This window comes from Poecilia latipinna, unplaced genomic scaffold (genome assembly GCF_001443285.1).
Source record: "Poecilia latipinna isolate Pla-1442-1.1 unplaced genomic scaffold, P_latipinna-1.0 Scaffold414, whole genome shotgun sequence".
NCBI classification, from domain to species: Eukaryota; Metazoa; Chordata; class Actinopteri; order Cyprinodontiformes; family Poeciliidae; genus Poecilia; species Poecilia latipinna.
This window is the reverse complement of record NW_015113030.1, coordinates 281,906-301,024: the sequence shown is the minus strand read 5'-3', so window position 1 is coordinate 301,024 and position 19,119 is coordinate 281,906. Positions and strand designations below refer to the sequence as shown.

Here is a 19,119-nt window from a genome sequence, read left to right as displayed (position 1 = left end):
GGTTGTCCTGAGGGAAGGTAAACTTTGACCCCAGTCTCAGCTCTTCTGCTGGTTTTCTTATAGGATTTAGCTCCATCCATCTTCCATCAACTCTGACCTGCTTCCCCACAGCATGATGCTGCCTCCACTGTGTTTCATAATACTGACATAAAAGATTCAAACCCAAGACTTTTTATTGCTGCAGGGCAACCATCAGCTCCACTTTTCTTCCACTTCTCACTGCTTCTGAAAATACTAAATAAAACTAAATCACATGTCTTCATAAAACATTGACTGACTGATCATTATAAAGAATAAAACCAAGTTTTGCTTTAAAAATATAGCAAATCTTTCTCATCTTGATGTTTTATGACTATAGTGTTCATTTAGTTACAGACTGCTGAGAAATAAACTTAAAACATTACGGATAATTCCTGTTGGGAAAATGGGATGAAGATAAGACAAAAAACTCCAAACACAGAAAAAACGTCTTCATTATAAAATAGGATCCAATTAAACAACAGATATTAAAGCTTGTTAAACGTAGAGCGGCGTGCGGCTGCAGACCATGTCTGTGTCTGAAGGAAAGCCGGATCATCCAGCCGTGATGAAAGCTCTGCATCGTTACGAGGCTCAGTGAACCGAGGCAACGACTGCAGCAGAGCGTCACAGAAACATGATTCATTATCTACATGGAGGCACAGGGACGCCAAACACTGCATGAGAAGAGGGGCTTCCATCAAAATGTGCAGCATCAGTGATCAGAATGAACAGAAATGATGTAGAGGTTCAGATGTTAAGGATTCCTGCACATTCTGGAGCTGAAGGAAATGAAGTAGCTGATATCTGAGCTGCTTCATCGACAAAACCAAAAATGACTGAACAAAATGGCTGCTTAAGATTCAGATCCATAATTTAGAGATTCACATCTTTTGGTCAACAGCAGGGGCGTCACTAGGTTTTAAGGACACGGGGGGCCTAGCCCCCAGAATATGAACAGGATGTGAACAAATGTAAAAAAATTCTCAAACAGCCACAAAAACAAACAAGTTGCTTTTCCAGTTTTAAAATGTTTAGGGAATAAAAACATCTTACTACAAACTATGACTGTAAGCAGTTATTCGCCATCATAAAATAAAACTGTTTAACGTTGCTTAAACAGTTATAATTTTCTACGGCTGCACATTTAAAACTATTAGGTACCTTTTGGAGAACATTTGTCCAAAGTTTTAGGCTTCCATCATCTTCCAAGCAATTCCAGCCATATTTATAACAATCGCCCAGAATATTAAGTCATGAAGTAAAGAAACCTGGCAGATTTATTATCAATTTTGAGTAAAAAAATTATAGTTTATATGATTATTTATTTAAACTCCAGCCACATTATTGGCAGTTTTTTGTAAACCGAACAACAACAACAAAAAAACACAAACCCATTCCATCGTCCATCTTCATATCAGTAATAATAATAATAAAAAAAACCCACCAAATTATTTAGGGGGCTTGAGAAAACTTTATGGAGGCTTCAGCCATCATAAATTTTACCAGAGACGGATAAAAACAAGCACACAGAGTCTAAAGTACCAGGTGTATTACATGCTAATGGTGCAAAGCAGCAGCTATGCTGATGAATGTTCACACCAGATGATTCCAGGTGAGATTATACCTGCGGTGACCCTGGGTCTGCCTCACTTCCTGAACCCGTTTATAACCCGACTTTATGAAACCGCCACCACTGTCATATGAGCTGAAGTGTTACCTAGTGTGAACACTGCCCCCACCAAGCTCAGAGAAAAGTTCAAGTCTGACTGCGGCTAAGAATCCCCAGCAGCGTGTTTACACAAGTAGCAGTTCCAAGATAAGACCAAATTATGCGAGTTCTTCCTGCCTCAGACAGTCAAGCCCAAACAGAGTCAACAGCTGAACATGGAGCAGGTTCTGAGAAGAGCTGACTAAATCTGCAGCTGCATGTTTGCAGTTTGCAAAGACCCATATGATATGGAGCGCCATTTGTGACAAAAATGACCCAATAATTTGGGTCATTTAGCCTGTCAGAAGAGAAAAAAAAAGATCATATTTAAACAAAGCTATTAATCAATAAATGTCAGTTTCAAACATTTTAATTTGCAAGGTAAATATTTAGCTCTATGCTAGCTAAATAATTAACTAGCTCAGAGCTAAATATTTAGTTTGGAATTAAAAAGCTTCTTGATTACATATTTTTTTGAGTTAAATATTTAGTTCACCAGCTATTTAGCTCAATTTAACTAAGTATTTAGCTTCGTAACTAAAAAGTGAACAAGCAATCTAGCTCTAAATTAAATATTTAGCTTCCTCTGGCTACATATTAAGCTAATATGCAAATTCACTTGCCTATAAGCATTAGTGGATTATCAAAATAAAAGATGGTTCTTCAGAGCTTCCATATAAATTCCAACTAGCAGAGTCACTGTTGAACATCTGCATTACCTTTAAAAAAGCTCATACTTTAATTGTTTTGAACACAGAGACACACAACCATGCACACCCACACCTATGGGCAGTTTGGAGAGGCCAATTAACCTGATAGTCATGTTTTTGGACTGTGGGAGGAAACCGGAGTACCCAGAGAAAACCCACCATGCACAGGGAGAACATGCAAAGTCCATGCAGAAAGGCCGGGGCCGGGAATCGAACCCAGAACCTTCTTGCTGCAAGGCAACCGCTCTACCAACTGTGCAGCCAACAAAATGTTTAATTTGCATCTAAATATTTAGTTCATTAGCTAAATATTTAGCAAACTAAATATGTAGCCTGCTAAATAAATATTTTTCCTCAGGCTAAATATTTTCTTTGAAAATTTGGCATTTATAAATGATTGAATAACATGGTAAAAATATGACTGTGAAAAATGAAACCACATTTTTTTCTCTTCTGACAGGCTAAATAACCCAAAGTGTCGCAGTTAATTTTGACAGTGCAGCACCCCGTATCTCACAGCTTTGAACTGATGCAAACTGTTGGATCAGCTTTTCAGAACTAAGGCTGGAACAAAGAACGTTGTAGGAACAGTTCCTCCAGCAGAACAGTTCAGCTCCTTTAGATTGGAGGAAAATGTTGCCCTCCGGCCACCGGTGCAGCCAGCAGGCTGGGACCCGCCTGACAGCAGTAATGATGAGTAAACAAAGCCTGCATCTGTTTCCAAGCTTTCCCAATCACTCTGAGGGAAACACGTGAGCGCCAATCCAAAGTTAAAGCCAAACAATGGGATAAAACTGGTTTATTCTGGGGGATTTTAGAAATGCAATTGGTGTAAAACACATGAAACCAGAGCAGAGAGGCAGAGAGAGAACATGCCCATGAAACCCACCTGTAGCTCGTCCATGCCCCGCGTCCAGACTGCGCTGCTTCCTCCGAAAGGCGACCCGGTTGAAGCTCTCCATTTTCCCCTCATCCATGGCCCGCTCAATCATTCAGACTGACCGATTCTGAGGATTTCACTGTAAGGTCGAACAAAGATCGAACATAAAAAAAGTATGTTTTCAGAAACGCGCTCCCTTCTTCCCGGCAAATCCAAAGCCGAGCAGTGGCGGCTCCATGCGCGTTCCCGTCACTGGTCCGCGGTCCGTCCGGGTCCGTCCGGGTCCAACAACCCGACCAGCGACACCCGCAGGAGCTCAGAGAGCGGCTTACGGCGGGCCAGCTTGGTGCTGGTCTCCCTCCAAAGTCACCTTGATGGGGGTGTAGCTCTGAGCCCGGCCCGCCCCGCCCCTCTGGTTCTGCTCGGGAACTTTTCCAACATAAATAATCAGAGGTAATTACTGAGTCTGCAGGTTTTCTGCTGAAACTCAACAACTTCAACGATACTAAAGACTAATTTTCTTTGGTTTGAACTAAATTTAAGGGTAGAGTTTTTTTATTATCTATTTTTACAAATACATTTAAATCAGGTTTAGCTCGCATTAGTCATATTTCTTTCCGTTATAGTAAACCTGTCAACTTCTGAAACCGCATATAAGGAAGTTTAAAGCAGGTTCATAAACCAGTGGTGGTATTAGATTATAATTTTTAATTGCAATCTAATTGCCGGATCTGTAATTAATTGAATTTTAGTCGAAAATTATAAGTAAGCAACATTCTTAGTTAAAAAAATCTCCTTTACTACTAAATTATTAAATAAATAGAAAAGTCATATATTTATTGTTGAGCTCTTTTGAGCTGTACCATTTTCTTTTACTTGAGTAATTTATTTATGGGGGATGTTAGAGCTCGGACCACATCAGCTCATTTCCCATAGCTGAAAATAACCAGGAAGGCAGAACCAAAGGAGAAATCTTTTATTTGTTGTGTATCCAGTTTAACACTGTTTCAAATGGTGGCGAAACTGTAAAACCCACAATATCCCAGCATACTGCAAGCATTCCTGTCAAACCACGGCTTGTTTTCAGGAACCCGGTCAGTCTCTCCGTTCAGACCAGAAGTTAATGAGCCAGCACAGATCCAGCTGCTGCCTCTTCATCACTCTGTAGTTGCAAAAGTATCAATCTGTGGTGAACAAGTGAACACACACGCTGAGCAGTACGTCCACTCAATGGTGTCCTTAAACACACCGATACTGGCTGTGCAGGTTCAGGTTTTAAATCTTTAAATTAGGACATAATATGAGAATGTTGGAAAAGTGCAGAAAAATGAAACTTTCTTGCAGTTGCCACATTTTCTGTGTCTCAAAAAGAGACAAAACTTTAATTTTGTAACAGAAAATGAATTCCTCTCTTATCTGGAGCTTTCTGTTCCTTTGACCTTCCCACACAGTTACTGGCAGAAATGTTTCACCCAGACCAGCCTGTGATTGCTGCTGCTGCTGTATTGCTCAAATGCATAGTGCAGAATTGTGCTTGTGCTGTACTGCATTCTGTCTGGGGAAGCAAAGGGAGACGGCGACACGGAGAGGCTGCATGGGGAGCCGCTTTTAAGTTACTGTCAAAAATTAACACAATTATTAGATTTATTTAGCCTGTCATAAGAGAAAAACATGGCGGCTCACTATACAAAGTCACATTTTCACCGCGTTATTCATTCATTTATAAATGTTAATATTATATATTATTTAGCAAACTAATCATTTAGTTGACCAACTATACATTTAGCTGCAAGCTAAACATTTAGTGGTTGCTTTAAAGCTCTAGCTTTAAGGTGAATTCTTAGCGAGTAAGGTACACATTTAATGTAAAACTAAGTATTTTGTTACAAGCTAAATATTTAATTTCAAACTAAATATGAAGCTAGTTCAGAGCTAAACATTTAGTTTTGGGCTAAACATTTAGCTTACTAACTAAATCTTTATTTAGCAAGTTAAATACAGTATTTAGTTGTCTCTGACCTAACTGTTCAATTTGGAACTAAGCATTTAATTTGTAAACTAAATGTTTAGTTTGGAGCTAAATATTTAGCTTCATAATAAATATTTTAGGTTAAGTCTGTAAATACTCTCTCGATGACATTTAACTTGCTGCTAAATATTTAGTTTAAACTGTGACATTTATAAATGAATATATAACATGATGAAAACATGCTGGTAACATCTGACTGTAACTCTAAAAATGGACCCAAAGTGTGGAGCTGCAACGTTTTTTTCTCTCTGTGTCACAATGAGGAAAAGAATCAGTAGCATGACTGAAAATACTCAACGAGGAAAATACAATGAGTAGATGACAGAGACCTTAATGCAGCATTTAGAGTTCATTTAAACGGCGCAATTCAAAATGAAAAGCAGCTCAAAACGCCTGATCAAATCCACTCAGTTTCTGACAGCTGAGCTACAAGCATCACCAGGACCCAGTGTAAAAAATGTGTCTAATAAATAAACAAGAAGTGATATAAAACAGTCTTTGTATATCTAATTTAAAAATGTTAAAATAATTCATAAATAAGCATCGCAAGAAAAACCTGTGAAAGAAAAACAGCTGAAATCCACCATCACAAACACGAAACCTTTTCCTGTCATTAGTCTGCTGGATCCGCCGTCCAAAGCGTCTAGGAGCTACTTTGTAGAAAAAACCTCCATACATGATTTATTTGTTTGTTATTCTCACAAAACTCTACATGGTTTAACTAGGTACGTTTTTTCTAGAAAGCGTCTAAATCAAATGTTTATTTTCGTTAAATTTTTGATGGAAGAACAAAACAGACTGTGTTGTGAAAGTGAATCTGTGAAACCGATTACTTCGTCTCCACAGCAGGAATGAATTCTTATAAAAAACATAAGACAGAAGAAAAACATACAAGCATTAATAAATCCCATAAATAATAAATAGTCAATAAATTATTATTAAATAACAGTGAACTAATTGAAAGATTCCAGTTCAGCGTCAGCAGCATTTCTGCCGGTCAGTCCTCCTGCAGGAAGTCGCATCCAGAAAACGGGGAGCGCGTCCTGCGTCTCTTCTACGACCCAGGTAGCCGGGAGGCCCGCCAGAACCGGGCCAGAACCGGGCCGGGTCCGGCCGGGGTGGGGGACAGAGGAGGCCCCTTCCTCATCCAGGGCGTGTCTGCCTATGCGTGGCTCCTATGGGTCCGGGCCGGGGGCGGGGCTAGGTGCCGGGGGCGGGGCTAGGTGCCGGGGGAGTGGGGCTGGTGGGCCATGCAGCTACGCGGGTCGCACGGCGAGAGGAGGCTGCGACTGCTGGACAGGACCGCTTGGTATTCCTGGAGGTCTTCCAGAAATTTACGACTGAAAAAAAAAAAAAACAAATGAGAAAAACTTTTACTGAGCAAAAGGAGGATAAAAATGGTGAAATGTGTTTAAAAAAGGAGCAGTTCACTCAGGAATATTGAAACATTTTGGGAAAAGGAGTTTAGCTTTCCTGTAAAGAGTTAGTTTGCTTGCAGGAAACAAAGTTGCTTGCAGCCGCTGGGTTTGCTGAGCAAAACGAAAATCAGAGTCTGGCTGTGCAACGTCTGCAGATTAGTCACAAAAATCTGCACAAAATGCTGAAAATAAACCAAACCTGAAGCAAAAAGAACCTCAGAAGCATTCAGACCCCGTGGACATGAAGAGAGATTCATTCAAGGTTTGCTGCAAATTTTGGAAATAAAAATCTAAAGAAATGTCACATGCACAAGTACTCGCTTAACTTAGGCTGACCTGTATAGCTTCTCCTACCTGGGGTCAAAGTTCACCTTCCAGCAGGATGACCCCACAAAGCACACACCCCAAAAATGACCAATTAAAAGCTGGTTCTGCAAAGTATGGACTCAGATCGGGTTAATGCAGATTCACTGTGGTTTGTTTCTGTTCTCACAGACGAAAAGGTCCCAGAGGAGTGAATAGTTCAGCAGCATTCACACCTTTTGAGGTGAGGCGGTTAGTCAGACGTACTGGCAGCATTATGCTGAGGGCCAGGTCTTCTCGTTTCAACCAGGACAAGAAGCTGAAAAATGTTTTTCTTCCTTTAAGCATAAAAACCATATAAAGTTGCTGCATCTATCAGGACCCAAAATCATTTGATAAAAGTTTAACTTTAAAGCACGACTGGAAAGAAAGACAACAAAAACACAACAGAAACAAACATATAGAGGCCTCAGATACACAAAGTAAATCCTCTCTGTTAGGTTTGATCAAACGACTTTTTAAGGGGCGTGTGCAAAAAAAACTATTCTTGATTCTCCTTTATGATGATTTAAAATCAATTTAAAAAGTTTTGTAAAATTTGCTGTCCATCAGCCTCCATTTTGTAACTAAACAGGAAGTTCTGACACAGATGATACTGAGACGTATGCAGAAAGAGATTCAACCGGCTCCGTCTTCGCTGAAGGAAAACATTTTGGTTTTTACCGAATCCCTGGGGAGTCGAGCTGGTTTATCTGCAGAGGGGACGTGAATACGGAGCGCTAATCCGACCAGCGAGGAATTATCAGTAGATAAATATTACAAAACTGTCAACTGGCTAAAACTTCCTGGATGGAAATTGCAACACTGTTGTTCTCGGAAGAGACAGTCTGCAGGAAAAGCAAAAAGCTCTTTGTAAAAGCAAATCAAGAGATGCAGAAAAGGAGTGATTGCGTCTAAGCATGGATTAATATTTAAAATGTAATAAGTGTGAAAAAGAATGTTAATGTCTCCATTTGTCTTTCTGCCTGGCAAAGCAGACTGGAGTCAGAAATCAGCATAATTCATGAATAGTTGCTTTGAAAATCAAAAATCAGAATTGAATCGTGAGTAGAAGGGTCAAAGATTCTCATCACTGTTTTTAACATCACAAATGAGTAAATTTAGTTTCTGGACAAATGTAGACGGTTGAGTCCAAGCTCCAAGTGAAAAAATAAGCATCTAAAGAGAACTGCCATGCAAAATTACACATGCAAAGAGAGAAAATCTTCAACCCTAGAATGAAAAGTGGATCATTTTGATGCTGTGTTTTATTCATAAACTGCTACGTGATGGAAGTGTGACTACAGAGAACATGCAGGACCAATTATCCAGATGCAGAGGTGTGAAAAGGCCAGCAGGTTCTCTAGCGGGTTACCTGCGGGCTAAGGAGGCTCTCCCTCGCCTTAGTTGTGGGGAGAATGTCGGTACTGAGGCAGAAGGCTGCTGACAATCTACAAAAAACTGATAAATTAGACAGATATATAGAGTGGTGACACTCGAGGTTAGAGAACAGGATGGCAAAAGCAAAACAGGAGGATTACTTCAACACTTCAGATAAACATTTATGAAACAGCTGCTGTTTGAATAAAAGCATCAGCATGAACTGGAACCAGTTACTGGCACACAAACAGCTGATTGTACCCTGCTCTGGAATAAAACACATGAAGGAGACATAATCCAACACTGCCACCTAGTGGTGTAGATGTGTTACTCTGGGTCAGGATCGGACTGAGGAGTCATCCTCAAAACAGCAGGCAGCCATGAAACACATGGTAGTTATAATTACTGTAAGTTACTCATTTCTGTTGTTAGTTCCTAAACCTTCCACAAGGAGGTGCTGTGAGTCACAACGCATAAACTGCTTCTGCAGCCATTTTTGGTTCCTGGTTGTCATGTTGTCAAATATTTAGTATCAAAATACAGAACAACAATTTTTTAAATATTGAGTATCAAAACAGAGAACAACACTTTAAACTGAAAATACTGACATGTAGAAAATTCTGATGATTAAGAGGAGAAAGTTCTTTATACCATAGAAACTTTCTCATATTTGTCCCATTACAATAAATGTACAAACTGTGAAGTTGAAAGAAACACATCTTGGTTTGCAACTTTTTTTTTTAATCTGAAGATTTTTTCTTTTTCCTGAGTCGATACTTTGTAGAATCACATTGTTGCTGCAAGTCTTTGGTTCTAACTTAGCAAAACAACAAGGAGGCATGAGCCTTTATATAAACTAATGATTCCTCTAAAAACACCTGGCTGTGGTGGGCCAGACATCAGACATAAAGTTTCATTTAGCATTTTTTGCAAACTTTCTTTGATGGCACTCAGCTTCCGATAAATGAATTCTTCCAGATGAAGTGCTAAATTACTTGGATGTTTTGTAAAGTTTGTTAAGTCCAGCTAACTTTGTAGTTCACCACTGAGGTTCAGCTTTACCACGGTGTTCAGAACAGCTGAGAAATGGTTTTTCTGTGACGGTCGTAACAGAACCGACCCTCAGGTACAAATCAGAGTCAGCTGACGCCTGGGGTGAAATTAAAGGTACACACATGACTTACTTTGGGTGGGCTGCTTTTTATCTTGGGCACTTTGGCGCCGCGGCCGCGGTGAATCTGCTCGTGGTCAAACTCCAGGTCCTCCAGCCGCTGCGTCAGGGCGAGCTTCTGCTGGATCGCCATCCTGAGGAGGGAGTTGAGCGTCTTCTTCTCGTCCTCTGCTGCGGCCAGCTGCCTCTGCATCTCGTCCAGCTGGGTGACATACTCATCACACCTGCAGACAGACAGAAGGTGAGGAGGTTTGGTCCCTGCAAGCCAGGGAAGCCATTCCTCTGATGGAGTTCCTCACCTCGTGGCAAACATGGCTCTGAGAGAGGAGAAGGTGGCAGCGTCTTCCTTCAGAGCCTTCAGTTCATTCCTCAGCTTCATCATGGTCTCTGTCACCACTGACTTTTCATTCTCATACTTGCTCTTCAGGTTAGCCAGGGCATTTTCTGCTGTCTGCAAGAACGAATATTTAACTATGAATTTCACTGAAAAATATACTGAACTCAGAAATTCTAACGGTTTTGCAAACATTCAGCTGTGCAAATGGCTGGGGGGTCATAGCCCCGCCTTCAAGGTGCAGCTCCTCCTCAGAGCTGCAGGTTCTGAGCTTCTGCCTCACAGAGCAGCTCTGCTTCACTCGGCTCCTTCAGACTAGCCAGCAGCAATTAGCAAACACATGGTTACTCATTATAGGAGCTACTTCTCAGTGAAATGGTGGTAAAAATGTTGTTAAAGGGTTAATAGAGGAGCCATGTTGGGATGACTTCCTGAAGGCGGAGCTTCAGAAAGAGCAGGAGTTTTTAAAGAGACAGAGGCCCAATTTCAAGGCAAATGTTTTAAAGTCATATTTCATATGAAAAGCATTTTTATAACAACTGAAGGTAATTATGCTATAAAATGGAACTATGTGCCTGAAAACACATAATCTGGAACAAACATCCAGAAAACAGCGAAACAGCTGAAACACTGAGTTTGTTTTGGTCGAGACTAAAACCCACATGTTCAGAGCTGCTTTTGAATCATAATAAATGGAATATTGATCAACATAATTGATGTTTATTGATGATTGTAACAATGACACTGTACAAAATACTGTTACTGTTTCTTTGACTGTTTGATGTTTTCAGCACTTGTGCTTTGATTTACAATACAACCACTTTGAAGAAATGACAAGTCTTTTTAATAGCTATTTATCAAAATGTTTAGCTTTAATAAAAGAAGTATTTTACCTGTTTATTGGCCTTGAGGACGAGCCGCAGCGTGGCGATCTGCTCCCTCTTGGTGCTGAGCAGCGACTTGAGCTTCAGGATTTCCTCCATGCACGACTCCTTGTCCTTGTCCAGCATGGTGGCCATCTCCCTGGCTGCAGCTCTCTGCCGGGACAGCTGCAGCGAGCGGTCCACGGCCCGCTGCAGGTGCTTGATCTGGTCTCGGATGATGGCGTTCAGGTTGTAGATGTTCATCGGCTCCCTCCGCAGGTCGCCGCCCGTGTCCGACGGCACCGGAGACGGGCAGCGGGATATGCTGATGGAGGGCGAGCCGCTGATGTTATGGATGGGGCTGCTGTGGCAGGACGACGAGTCCGCCACGCTGCCCGCCGTGTTGCCCGCTGCGTTGCTGTGGTGGGCGTCTCTGGACGGGGAGTCCATTGGGCTGCGCGGGGAGTCGGACGAGCAGGCTGCGGACGCGGCGGCGAGGCGGCGCGCCAGGCGGGGAGACAGCAGCGCCCGTGGATCCTCGGGGCCCTTCAGGCTGCCGCTGCGTGTGATGCGGCTCTGCCGGTAGTAATCCAGCATGACGCGGTTGGGCGTCTCGTTGTTGCAGAGGCAGACGTGGTGGTAGAGCTGCGCCAGCTCCTCGCTGAAGGTCACCAGCTCGTCCTGCGCCGCGTTCAGCATGCTCTGGCTCTCCGTCGCCGTGTTTGATGCGGCGCGCAGCTCGGCCTCCAGGCCAGCCACGCGCTCCCGGCTCTCACGGTAGCTCCGCTCCAAATGGGAAACCTGAGTATGTTCAAGAAATCGGTGAGATTATGGGCAACTTCTTACGTAACACCAGAATGGTACTGTATATATGCTTTAGGTCTGTAACTAATGATTATTTTAGTAATCGACTTTTCTGACTATTAACCAAATAAGAACTGGCACATTGTGCAGCCTGTCAGGAATGCTAAGGCTAGCTAGCACAGCCACTGATGAGGGCAGATAAACTGTTTTCCTTTAATGGGAAGCTGATTCTCTACCAATACAACATTTAGCAGGGAGTACATGAAGTGATTGACAGTGCTAAGCCCCTCCTCCTGGCTCTGATTGGCTGTTTTCGGTGCATTTCTTCAGACAGCAATACCAGCTCAGGCAGAAGTGGAGAGTATTTGATCAGATGAAGAAGTCAGTCTGTGTCTGAGGTAGCGAACCTGCTCAGTCAGCGCCTGGACCCGGTCGTCGTTGTGGCAGTCTCCCTGGCCCTCCACCGCCTGGTTGTACTTCTCCTTTAAGGCTTTGAGCTCGGCCTTCAGGTCGATCACCTCCGTCACCGCCACCTTGTACTTACACTCCAGGATCTCAAACCCGTGGATGTCAGGGTCGAGGCAGCCGTTGGACGACGGCGACGGGGAGCCGCCGTCGGGCTTCTCGCTCTCCTGCGGGTCGTCCAGCTCCTTGTCGGCGTTCAGGTGTTTGAGGGTGTTGACGTGTTCGGTGAGGCGATGGACGCGCTCGTTCTGCTCCGTCAGGGCGCCCTGCGTGTGCTGCAGCTGGGTCTGCGACTCCTGCAGGGTCATCAGCAGAGCCGCCTTCTCACGCTCCACCTGCAGGACGGAGGTGGAGAAGGAAAAGTTATAACTTCTAAAATGCTAAAAATGTGTAACAATAAATATTTTGTTGCATAACCTGAAATATTGACTGCAGTTCTCTGTTTTTACGTTTTTATTTACCTTGTTTGTCTTTTTATTTCCTGTTCTGGCATTAAATCAGTTTTACTTGAAGAGCAGGTTTTGTTGTTTTTCCCATTTTGAGCAGTGGCTGAGATAAATGGGCCTCCAGACGGAGGAAAAGCTTTTTGATGCTTTGACATTCCAGCAATAATTTAGGTTCGTCAGCTCGTTATATTATGTCAGAAACTAAATAATAAGCAAGCTAAATATTTAGTTCAAAAATGCAATATGTTTGATCCAAGTTTGGAGATAAATAGTTAGCAAGCTAACAGTTAGCTCAAAAGTATTTAGTAAGCAAAATATTTAGTATGGAGCTAAATATGTTGCTAACTAAATATTTGTGACATTTATAAATAAATTAAAAACTTGGTGAAAATATAATTTTGAAAAATTGCTGTTAATTTTTGTCTGTGTATCTTTGCAAATGGCACCAGCCTCTAATTAATCCACAACTAGTATAAAATGGTGAAGTAACCATGTCAGCAGTGGAAAACATTTCCACTAATATTGCAGAAGGAAATTTAATTCCCAGAATCCCTCTGGATCCCAGCTAATGCATCTGTCTGTGGTAAATGTACAGTAATAACGTTATTTGATATTAATGACAATCTGAAAGGATTCAAGCTTGATTCTAAATCAGATGCACAAAATGGACAAATATAAAAATTTCTCTTACATCTCAACTCATAACCTGAACTATAATCTTCACAGATTTAATATTCATAAACCTGTTAGTTTATGAATTCAATGTTTACTGCAATATTTGCTGGTCTGTTGTGTATACAGTCTAATGTCAATTTAAAATTTAAACTATATACACATATGAAGAGCCTCAGTGAAAACATGTTTTCAAAACAGTCCAAATAGATTGGATGTATTTTTTTCTCTTTCCTACGGAAAGTTTCTGTTTACATCATAGGTTTGTGGTGCATTTCCATCCTAAAGAAAAAGATATAAAAGTAATTTCACAACGAGATATTAAGATACATGGAAAGTATGATGGCCACTGTAAGAAAGGCAGTAAAAAAGGCTTACAGTATTCAGTTATGAACTGATTAGTACATTACTGTGTGAGAAAACACAAAAGAAAAAAAAATTCCCCATGTCCCCTACAGGGCTCCGTACAATCTCAAAATTTGTTTATTTTCTAGAAAAATTTTTGACTTCTGGAGCTCAGAAATTTCCATATTTTTTTAAGGAAAATTTCTGAGATTAATCTCCGAATCTCTGTGTTTTTCTTTCAATTTTACTTCTCTTTTTTCCTAAAGGCCCTAATAATCCGTCATATTGATGTGATCAAGTATGATTAATCAGATTATGAATTGGTGAAAGGCCAGATTAGTTATTCTATCAGCTTGTTGTCTAAAAGCTGGACTATAGCGTTTAAAAAGGTCGACTCACGTCTCTGATCTGCTGCTGATTTCTCCGCCTCAGCAGAAATCCATCATTTAAAGTCACATGACTCACCTGCAGCAGCTGCTGCTTCAGCTTCTGCATCTCGGACAGGTTGAGCTCGCTGAACAGGTCCGGCACCAGGCCGTCCGCCTTCCTGCCGGCGCGGTAATCCCCGCTGGCCTTGGCCAGGACGGGGCCGTGGTGCAGGTGGCCGTTGCAGCGGTTGCTGTCCTCCATGTTGCCGTTGGCAGCAGGGATGGTGCTGCCGTTGGGAACGTTGCCGCTGCCGGTCTCCTCGGTGAACTTGAGGCCCTCGACGCCGGTGACGGTGAGCGCCAGGTGGGCCCCGGCCCCGTACACGCTGTCGCTCAGGCTGATGTGGTGGGCCAGCTCCTTCCTCAGGTTGTTCTTCTGCTCGCGCTCCGTCTTCAGGGCGTCCAGCGCTTCCTCCAGCTGTCCCTCTGAGATGTCCTTCAGACGCAGAGCATCCTCCAGCTGGCTGTTGAGGAGGACCGTCTCCTCCTCCAGAACTTTGATTTCATGTTTCAGCCCCTCATACTCCACCTGCAGCGCAGCAGGAAGGACAGCAGTCACTCAACTGGACACACTGGTGGGTCCCCAGTCACTCTGACCAGAAACTAGTTTTCTACCTTTGTGTCAAAACTTCAGATATCCTAGAATTAAAAACTTCAAAAATTTTACAAAAATATAATTTACCAAAATCACAATGAATTTAAGAAAACCCCTCCTGAATGGATGGATGGATGAACAGATAGATGGATGGATGAATGGATGGGTGAACAGATGGATGGATGGATGGATGGATGGGTGAACAGATGGATGGATGGATGGGTGAACAGATGGATGGATGGATGGATGGATGGATGGATGGATGGTTTTCCAAACTTATCCGGATGGAAAATGTTCCAGCCTGAACAGAAACTTTGAGGAACCAGAGAGTTTCTCTAAGTTTGTGCTTTTATTCTGAAATCTGAATGAATTCTGTTTCCTGTTGAATTAACCCCTGACACACTGGACAGCGTTCGACCTCTGGACTTCAACGTAAAAGAATGCATTAGACAGAAAGGATGTGATCCAGGTGGAGGATCCATCAGCAGAGTGAGACCCGAGTGACTAAAACAAAGCAGCTGCTTCTTCTCCAAACTGATGACCAGTCGGCCAGCATCACATTTCCTTGAGGCGGGTAAAGTGAGAATGCATACATGTCATGAGTGGGTGAAAAGTAACACCGTAATGACGTGCAAACTCTAACCCAATAGGAGAACAAAGTGTTGATGATCATCTTTGTGACCTGGCTCTGCTTGAGCGTGGAGACCAGCTTCTGCAGGGTGATGTTCTCCTCCTCCAGCTCGCTGTAGTCCTGGAGGAGACGCGTCTCCCTGAATTTATACTCCTTGATCTCCTCCCTCATCCTGCTGCGCTGCAGGTCCAGCATCTCGTTGCTCTGCAGGAGAACCAGAACCAGAACCAGAGAGGAAGGTAGAGACAGAGGGGGTCAGAAGAGACAGTTTAATAGTCAATGGCTGATTAAGTACCTGAGTGAAGTTCAGATCTTACAAAATTGGTGCCAATGATGCACAAATTAAATTTTGTTACCACACAAACACTTGACACCAATTTTGTTAGATGTGGGTAATGTGGAGGGGCTGGTTGACCTTTTAACCTTTGAACTTTCATTATCTTCAAACCAAAAGCAGCACAGACGAAAATTTTTACTGCACAAACGTTTGACAGCAACTGCGTCTGATTTGAAGAAGATGGGGGGAAACTTCACTCGGGTTCGATAGAAGAGTGAAGGAATACAAACTTTCCAAGAAACTACATTTCCAGACTTATTGTTAGTGAAGGGCGACAGGGAGTTAAACTTTTAACACAATATTTTTGCCGCACTGCTGTGATAACGACAAAAGTTAAGATAAAAACTATTTATTTCTTCTTTTTGTTTTGGTAACTCTACAACTGTGACATTAGCCGAGTAAATAATTGAACAATTTGACATTTCGGCATTTCAAAAATAAATTCGCCTAATGGAAACACGTTAATTAAAAAAAAAAAATAAAACAAACAACTCACGTTTTAGATAAATAGTTTAGGCACTAGAAGGAGATTGTCTATTTCACAAAACTGTGATGGAAACACTTTTTTTGTTTCCGTCACACGGTCAACAACCGGATGTTGCCGCTGGCGCGATCCACGAAGAAGAAAATGACAGGAAGTAGTAAAATTATCATGTTTTTTTAATGACGTGAACAAACTTATTCGATTTATATTACGTTCCTCATTTAACAGAAATACCACAACTGTGAAATTGTGTTTTTTCGACATTAGCGGAATATAAGGTTTGCGGACATTTATAATGGAAATGCAGCTTGTGTGTCACAGCAATTATAGTTCCACAGAAACAAATACTGGTCATAAGAAACATTCCCATTTGTAATGCGCTTCTTCAGGACACCAGCCATGTATAGAAATCTGATCTGTACTATCACTAAACTGCACACGGTATTTTAAAATTTATTGGTATTTATTTATGTTTTCATTGGACAAACTGTGGAGAAAATATTAGAACTACCAACCTGACAAAAAGACAGATGGGGGGAATAAAAACATCATTAATTGCAATTTATTGCGCCAATAATAAATCAAAATTCTTATCATGATAACAGATTTATCACAATAAAAGCCCACCCCTACTCACATGTTGACATCAGTAAAATCATAAAAGCACATTACCTAAACACCGCCTTTTATCTGTAGATAAACAATTAAAGCTGAAAGCAGCAGATAAATTTTTTACCGAAATATGGCTGAACATGTATGCTAATATGCAACTTTTGACTAATTTTATGTAAAGAAAAGAAAAGCAAAAAATAATGAACTTCTTCCAGAATATGTGAGCATCTGTTCCCTGTTTTTGCTGCAGAGCTGCCTGCAGCTCCCCTGCAGCCCTCTGTGCATAAAGTTAGGCAGAAATGCTGACCCAAAGACAGAGTGAGGGGCCCGAAGACATTTATAGCGCAGAGACGTGATAAAAAAAATCCATAATATCTACAGTTGAAACCAGAAGTTTACATACACCGAATCAAACACGTTTAAATCAAACTTCTAGAAACAACACAAATATTTCTATTTATTAAATACCAAAACATTGAACTAGTTGACCTGAAGCCATTTCTGACCTGCATGTTGAGGCTCATCGTCCAGCTACAGTTTTAACTTCCTGGTTGGTGTATTTAGATGTTGCTTAAACATTTCTACAGAATGTTTTTTCCTCATAATGCCATCGATTTTATGAAGCGGACCAGTTTGAAATACAGCCCCACAGCATGATGCTTCCACTAAGCTAAAACCAAAGGCGCAAAGCAGAGCAGGGCATCTTCAACATCTGCAGTGGTAAAGTTTATACAGCTTCACATGATCTGCGCTGACAGTCGTCTCCTGCTGTAGTTTCATTGAAGTTCACTGACCGAGGGGAAAAATCTGGGTAAAGGAAACTGCAGCGGTTGTTGGCATCAGTTGTTCTGATCCATTTAGTGAATGAGTGACGTGTGTTTAATGGGAGCGTCCCAGTTCTCCCAGTCGCTGCACAGTGCCGAGCTCAGGGCATTTCACTGATTCCCAGCTTAGCACCGGATTTGCCCCCCACAATGGGGTCGTTGCCGTGGTGTCTGACCCCAGCTCGAACTCCTGAGCCCCCCCACGCCGCGCCTGCAGCCATGTTGGCGTTTGGAGGGACGAGCACGCATCATGTTTCCTCTGTGACAAAGGTTGGATCGTTTGTCCGCGTGACCTCTTGACCTTTGGCAACTTTTTGACCCAATTAGTTTAACAAAGATCTGATGGTATAAATTTGTTTTTACATGAAACACAAACACATAAAATATTCAAAAGGAAGATTTTTTACCAAATTCAGCTACAACCAAATCACTATGCAACTAATGTTGATTTGAGTCTTTTTCCTCTACATCAAAAACACTTTGAATGCTTTAAATTTCCCTCCAGTTGAACATCAATTTGTGGACAGTGATGGTAAAAAGTAAGAACACCTCACAAGTTATAGACGTTTAGACACAGAGTGAATATCCAGGGCTGTTTGGGGCGTACTCGGTGCTTCAGAGGCAGAGGTACAAGCTGAGGTTATAGTTAAGGAATTTTGTGGAGTTTTTTTCGGCTATGATTGTTTTTATGTAAAATATATGAATCAGAGTTTTTACTCATATGTCTTTGTAATTTAACAAATACATTGTGGTTCCTTCGTTAAAAACATATATATGTATTACTAAGTATTGTGAATGAACTGGGCTTTATGTTTGTATGCTAAAAAAACATCAAAATATTTATCTGATTTCCTTTGCAGATCTTTTCAAAAATAAATGACCAAAATACCTAAATATACAATTTGATTAAAGAAATATGTGAGAATGTAATTCATGATGTGAAAATCAAAAAAGGGGATATTTAGCTTTTTTTAGAGGGAATATTTTCATGTTGTTTACAGAAAGAAGAGTTAAACTATATGTAGATCTACTAGAATCTGTCAAATATTTTCCTTAAGTGATTATTTACATTTTCACATAAAGCCTTATTCTAATTAATAAAAATTAGGTTAATGTGTAAACAGCAAACATTTACAGCAGTGATTCTGTTAACATTTAGTTTCAAAATAAATATTTAGTTTGCAAACTAACAAAATATTTTCCTTGTTCCTCTTTACATTTCAGCTTCAAACGTAGAACGAGTCGTTTTAATGGCAATGCAGACGTTTACTGATGGATCTACAGCAGCGTTGGCTCGCCAGCAGGAGTTTATGTAGCCAAGCTTTTATTCTGATAGTCCACTTCCAGTCATCGGACAGCAAGTTTGCATTTTAGATATTTTTTTTTAGCTCTCAGCTAAATATTTAGTTTAGAGCTAAACATTTAGCTTCCAACAAAATATTTATTTGCTAACTAATTAATTAGTTTGAAACTGGAACATTTACAAACAATTAAATAAGATGGTGAAAATATAATTTTGAGAAATTAGCCCATATATTTTTCTCTTATGAGGACTAAATAATCCAAAATAGTGCTGTTCATTTTTGACTGTGTAACTTATGTACTACAGCACATGTGTCA

The 19,119-nt window shown here is 41.2% G+C and overlaps 2 protein-coding genes across 4 annotated transcripts in view; both read right to left on the bottom strand.

Moving 5' to 3' along the window:
* LOC106950658 (FYVE, RhoGEF and PH domain-containing protein 4-like) overlaps positions 1 to 3,677 on the bottom strand; it is a gene marked incomplete at its 3' end in the record, with an annotated part of 62,933 nt that extends 59,256 nt beyond the window's left edge. Inside the window, exon 1 of the mRNA XM_015037667.1 lies at positions 3,329 to 3,677. Coding sequence (XP_014893153.1) covers positions 3,329 to 3,431 — 103 coding nt within the window. The remainder of the gene's footprint in view (positions 1 to 3,328) is intronic.
* A 603-nt stretch (positions 3,678 to 4,280) lies between these two features.
* The window catches only part of LOC106950656 (protein bicaudal D homolog 1-like), a 44,160-nt gene continuing 29,321 nt past the window's right edge, over positions 4,281 to 19,119 (bottom strand). Inside the window, exons 3-10 of one of the 3 annotated variants that reach the window (XM_015037664.1) lie at positions 15,294 to 15,446; positions 14,054 to 14,545; positions 12,068 to 12,460; positions 10,887 to 11,657; positions 9,959 to 10,110; positions 9,673 to 9,883; positions 8,484 to 8,569; positions 4,281 to 6,688 (exon numbers count right to left, since the gene is read on the bottom strand). In XM_015037664.1, the coding sequence (XP_014893150.1) occupies positions 6,568 to 6,688; positions 8,484 to 8,569; positions 9,673 to 9,883; positions 9,959 to 10,110; positions 10,887 to 11,657; positions 12,068 to 12,460; positions 14,054 to 14,545; positions 15,294 to 15,446 (2,379 nt within the window). In that variant the 3' untranslated portion in view covers positions 4,281 to 6,567. The remainder of the gene's footprint in view (positions 6,689 to 8,483; positions 8,570 to 9,672; positions 9,884 to 9,958; positions 10,111 to 10,886; positions 11,658 to 12,067; positions 12,461 to 14,053; positions 14,546 to 15,293; positions 15,447 to 19,119) is intronic. The other 2 variants (XM_015037665.1, XM_015037666.1) reach the window with 2 other exon arrangements.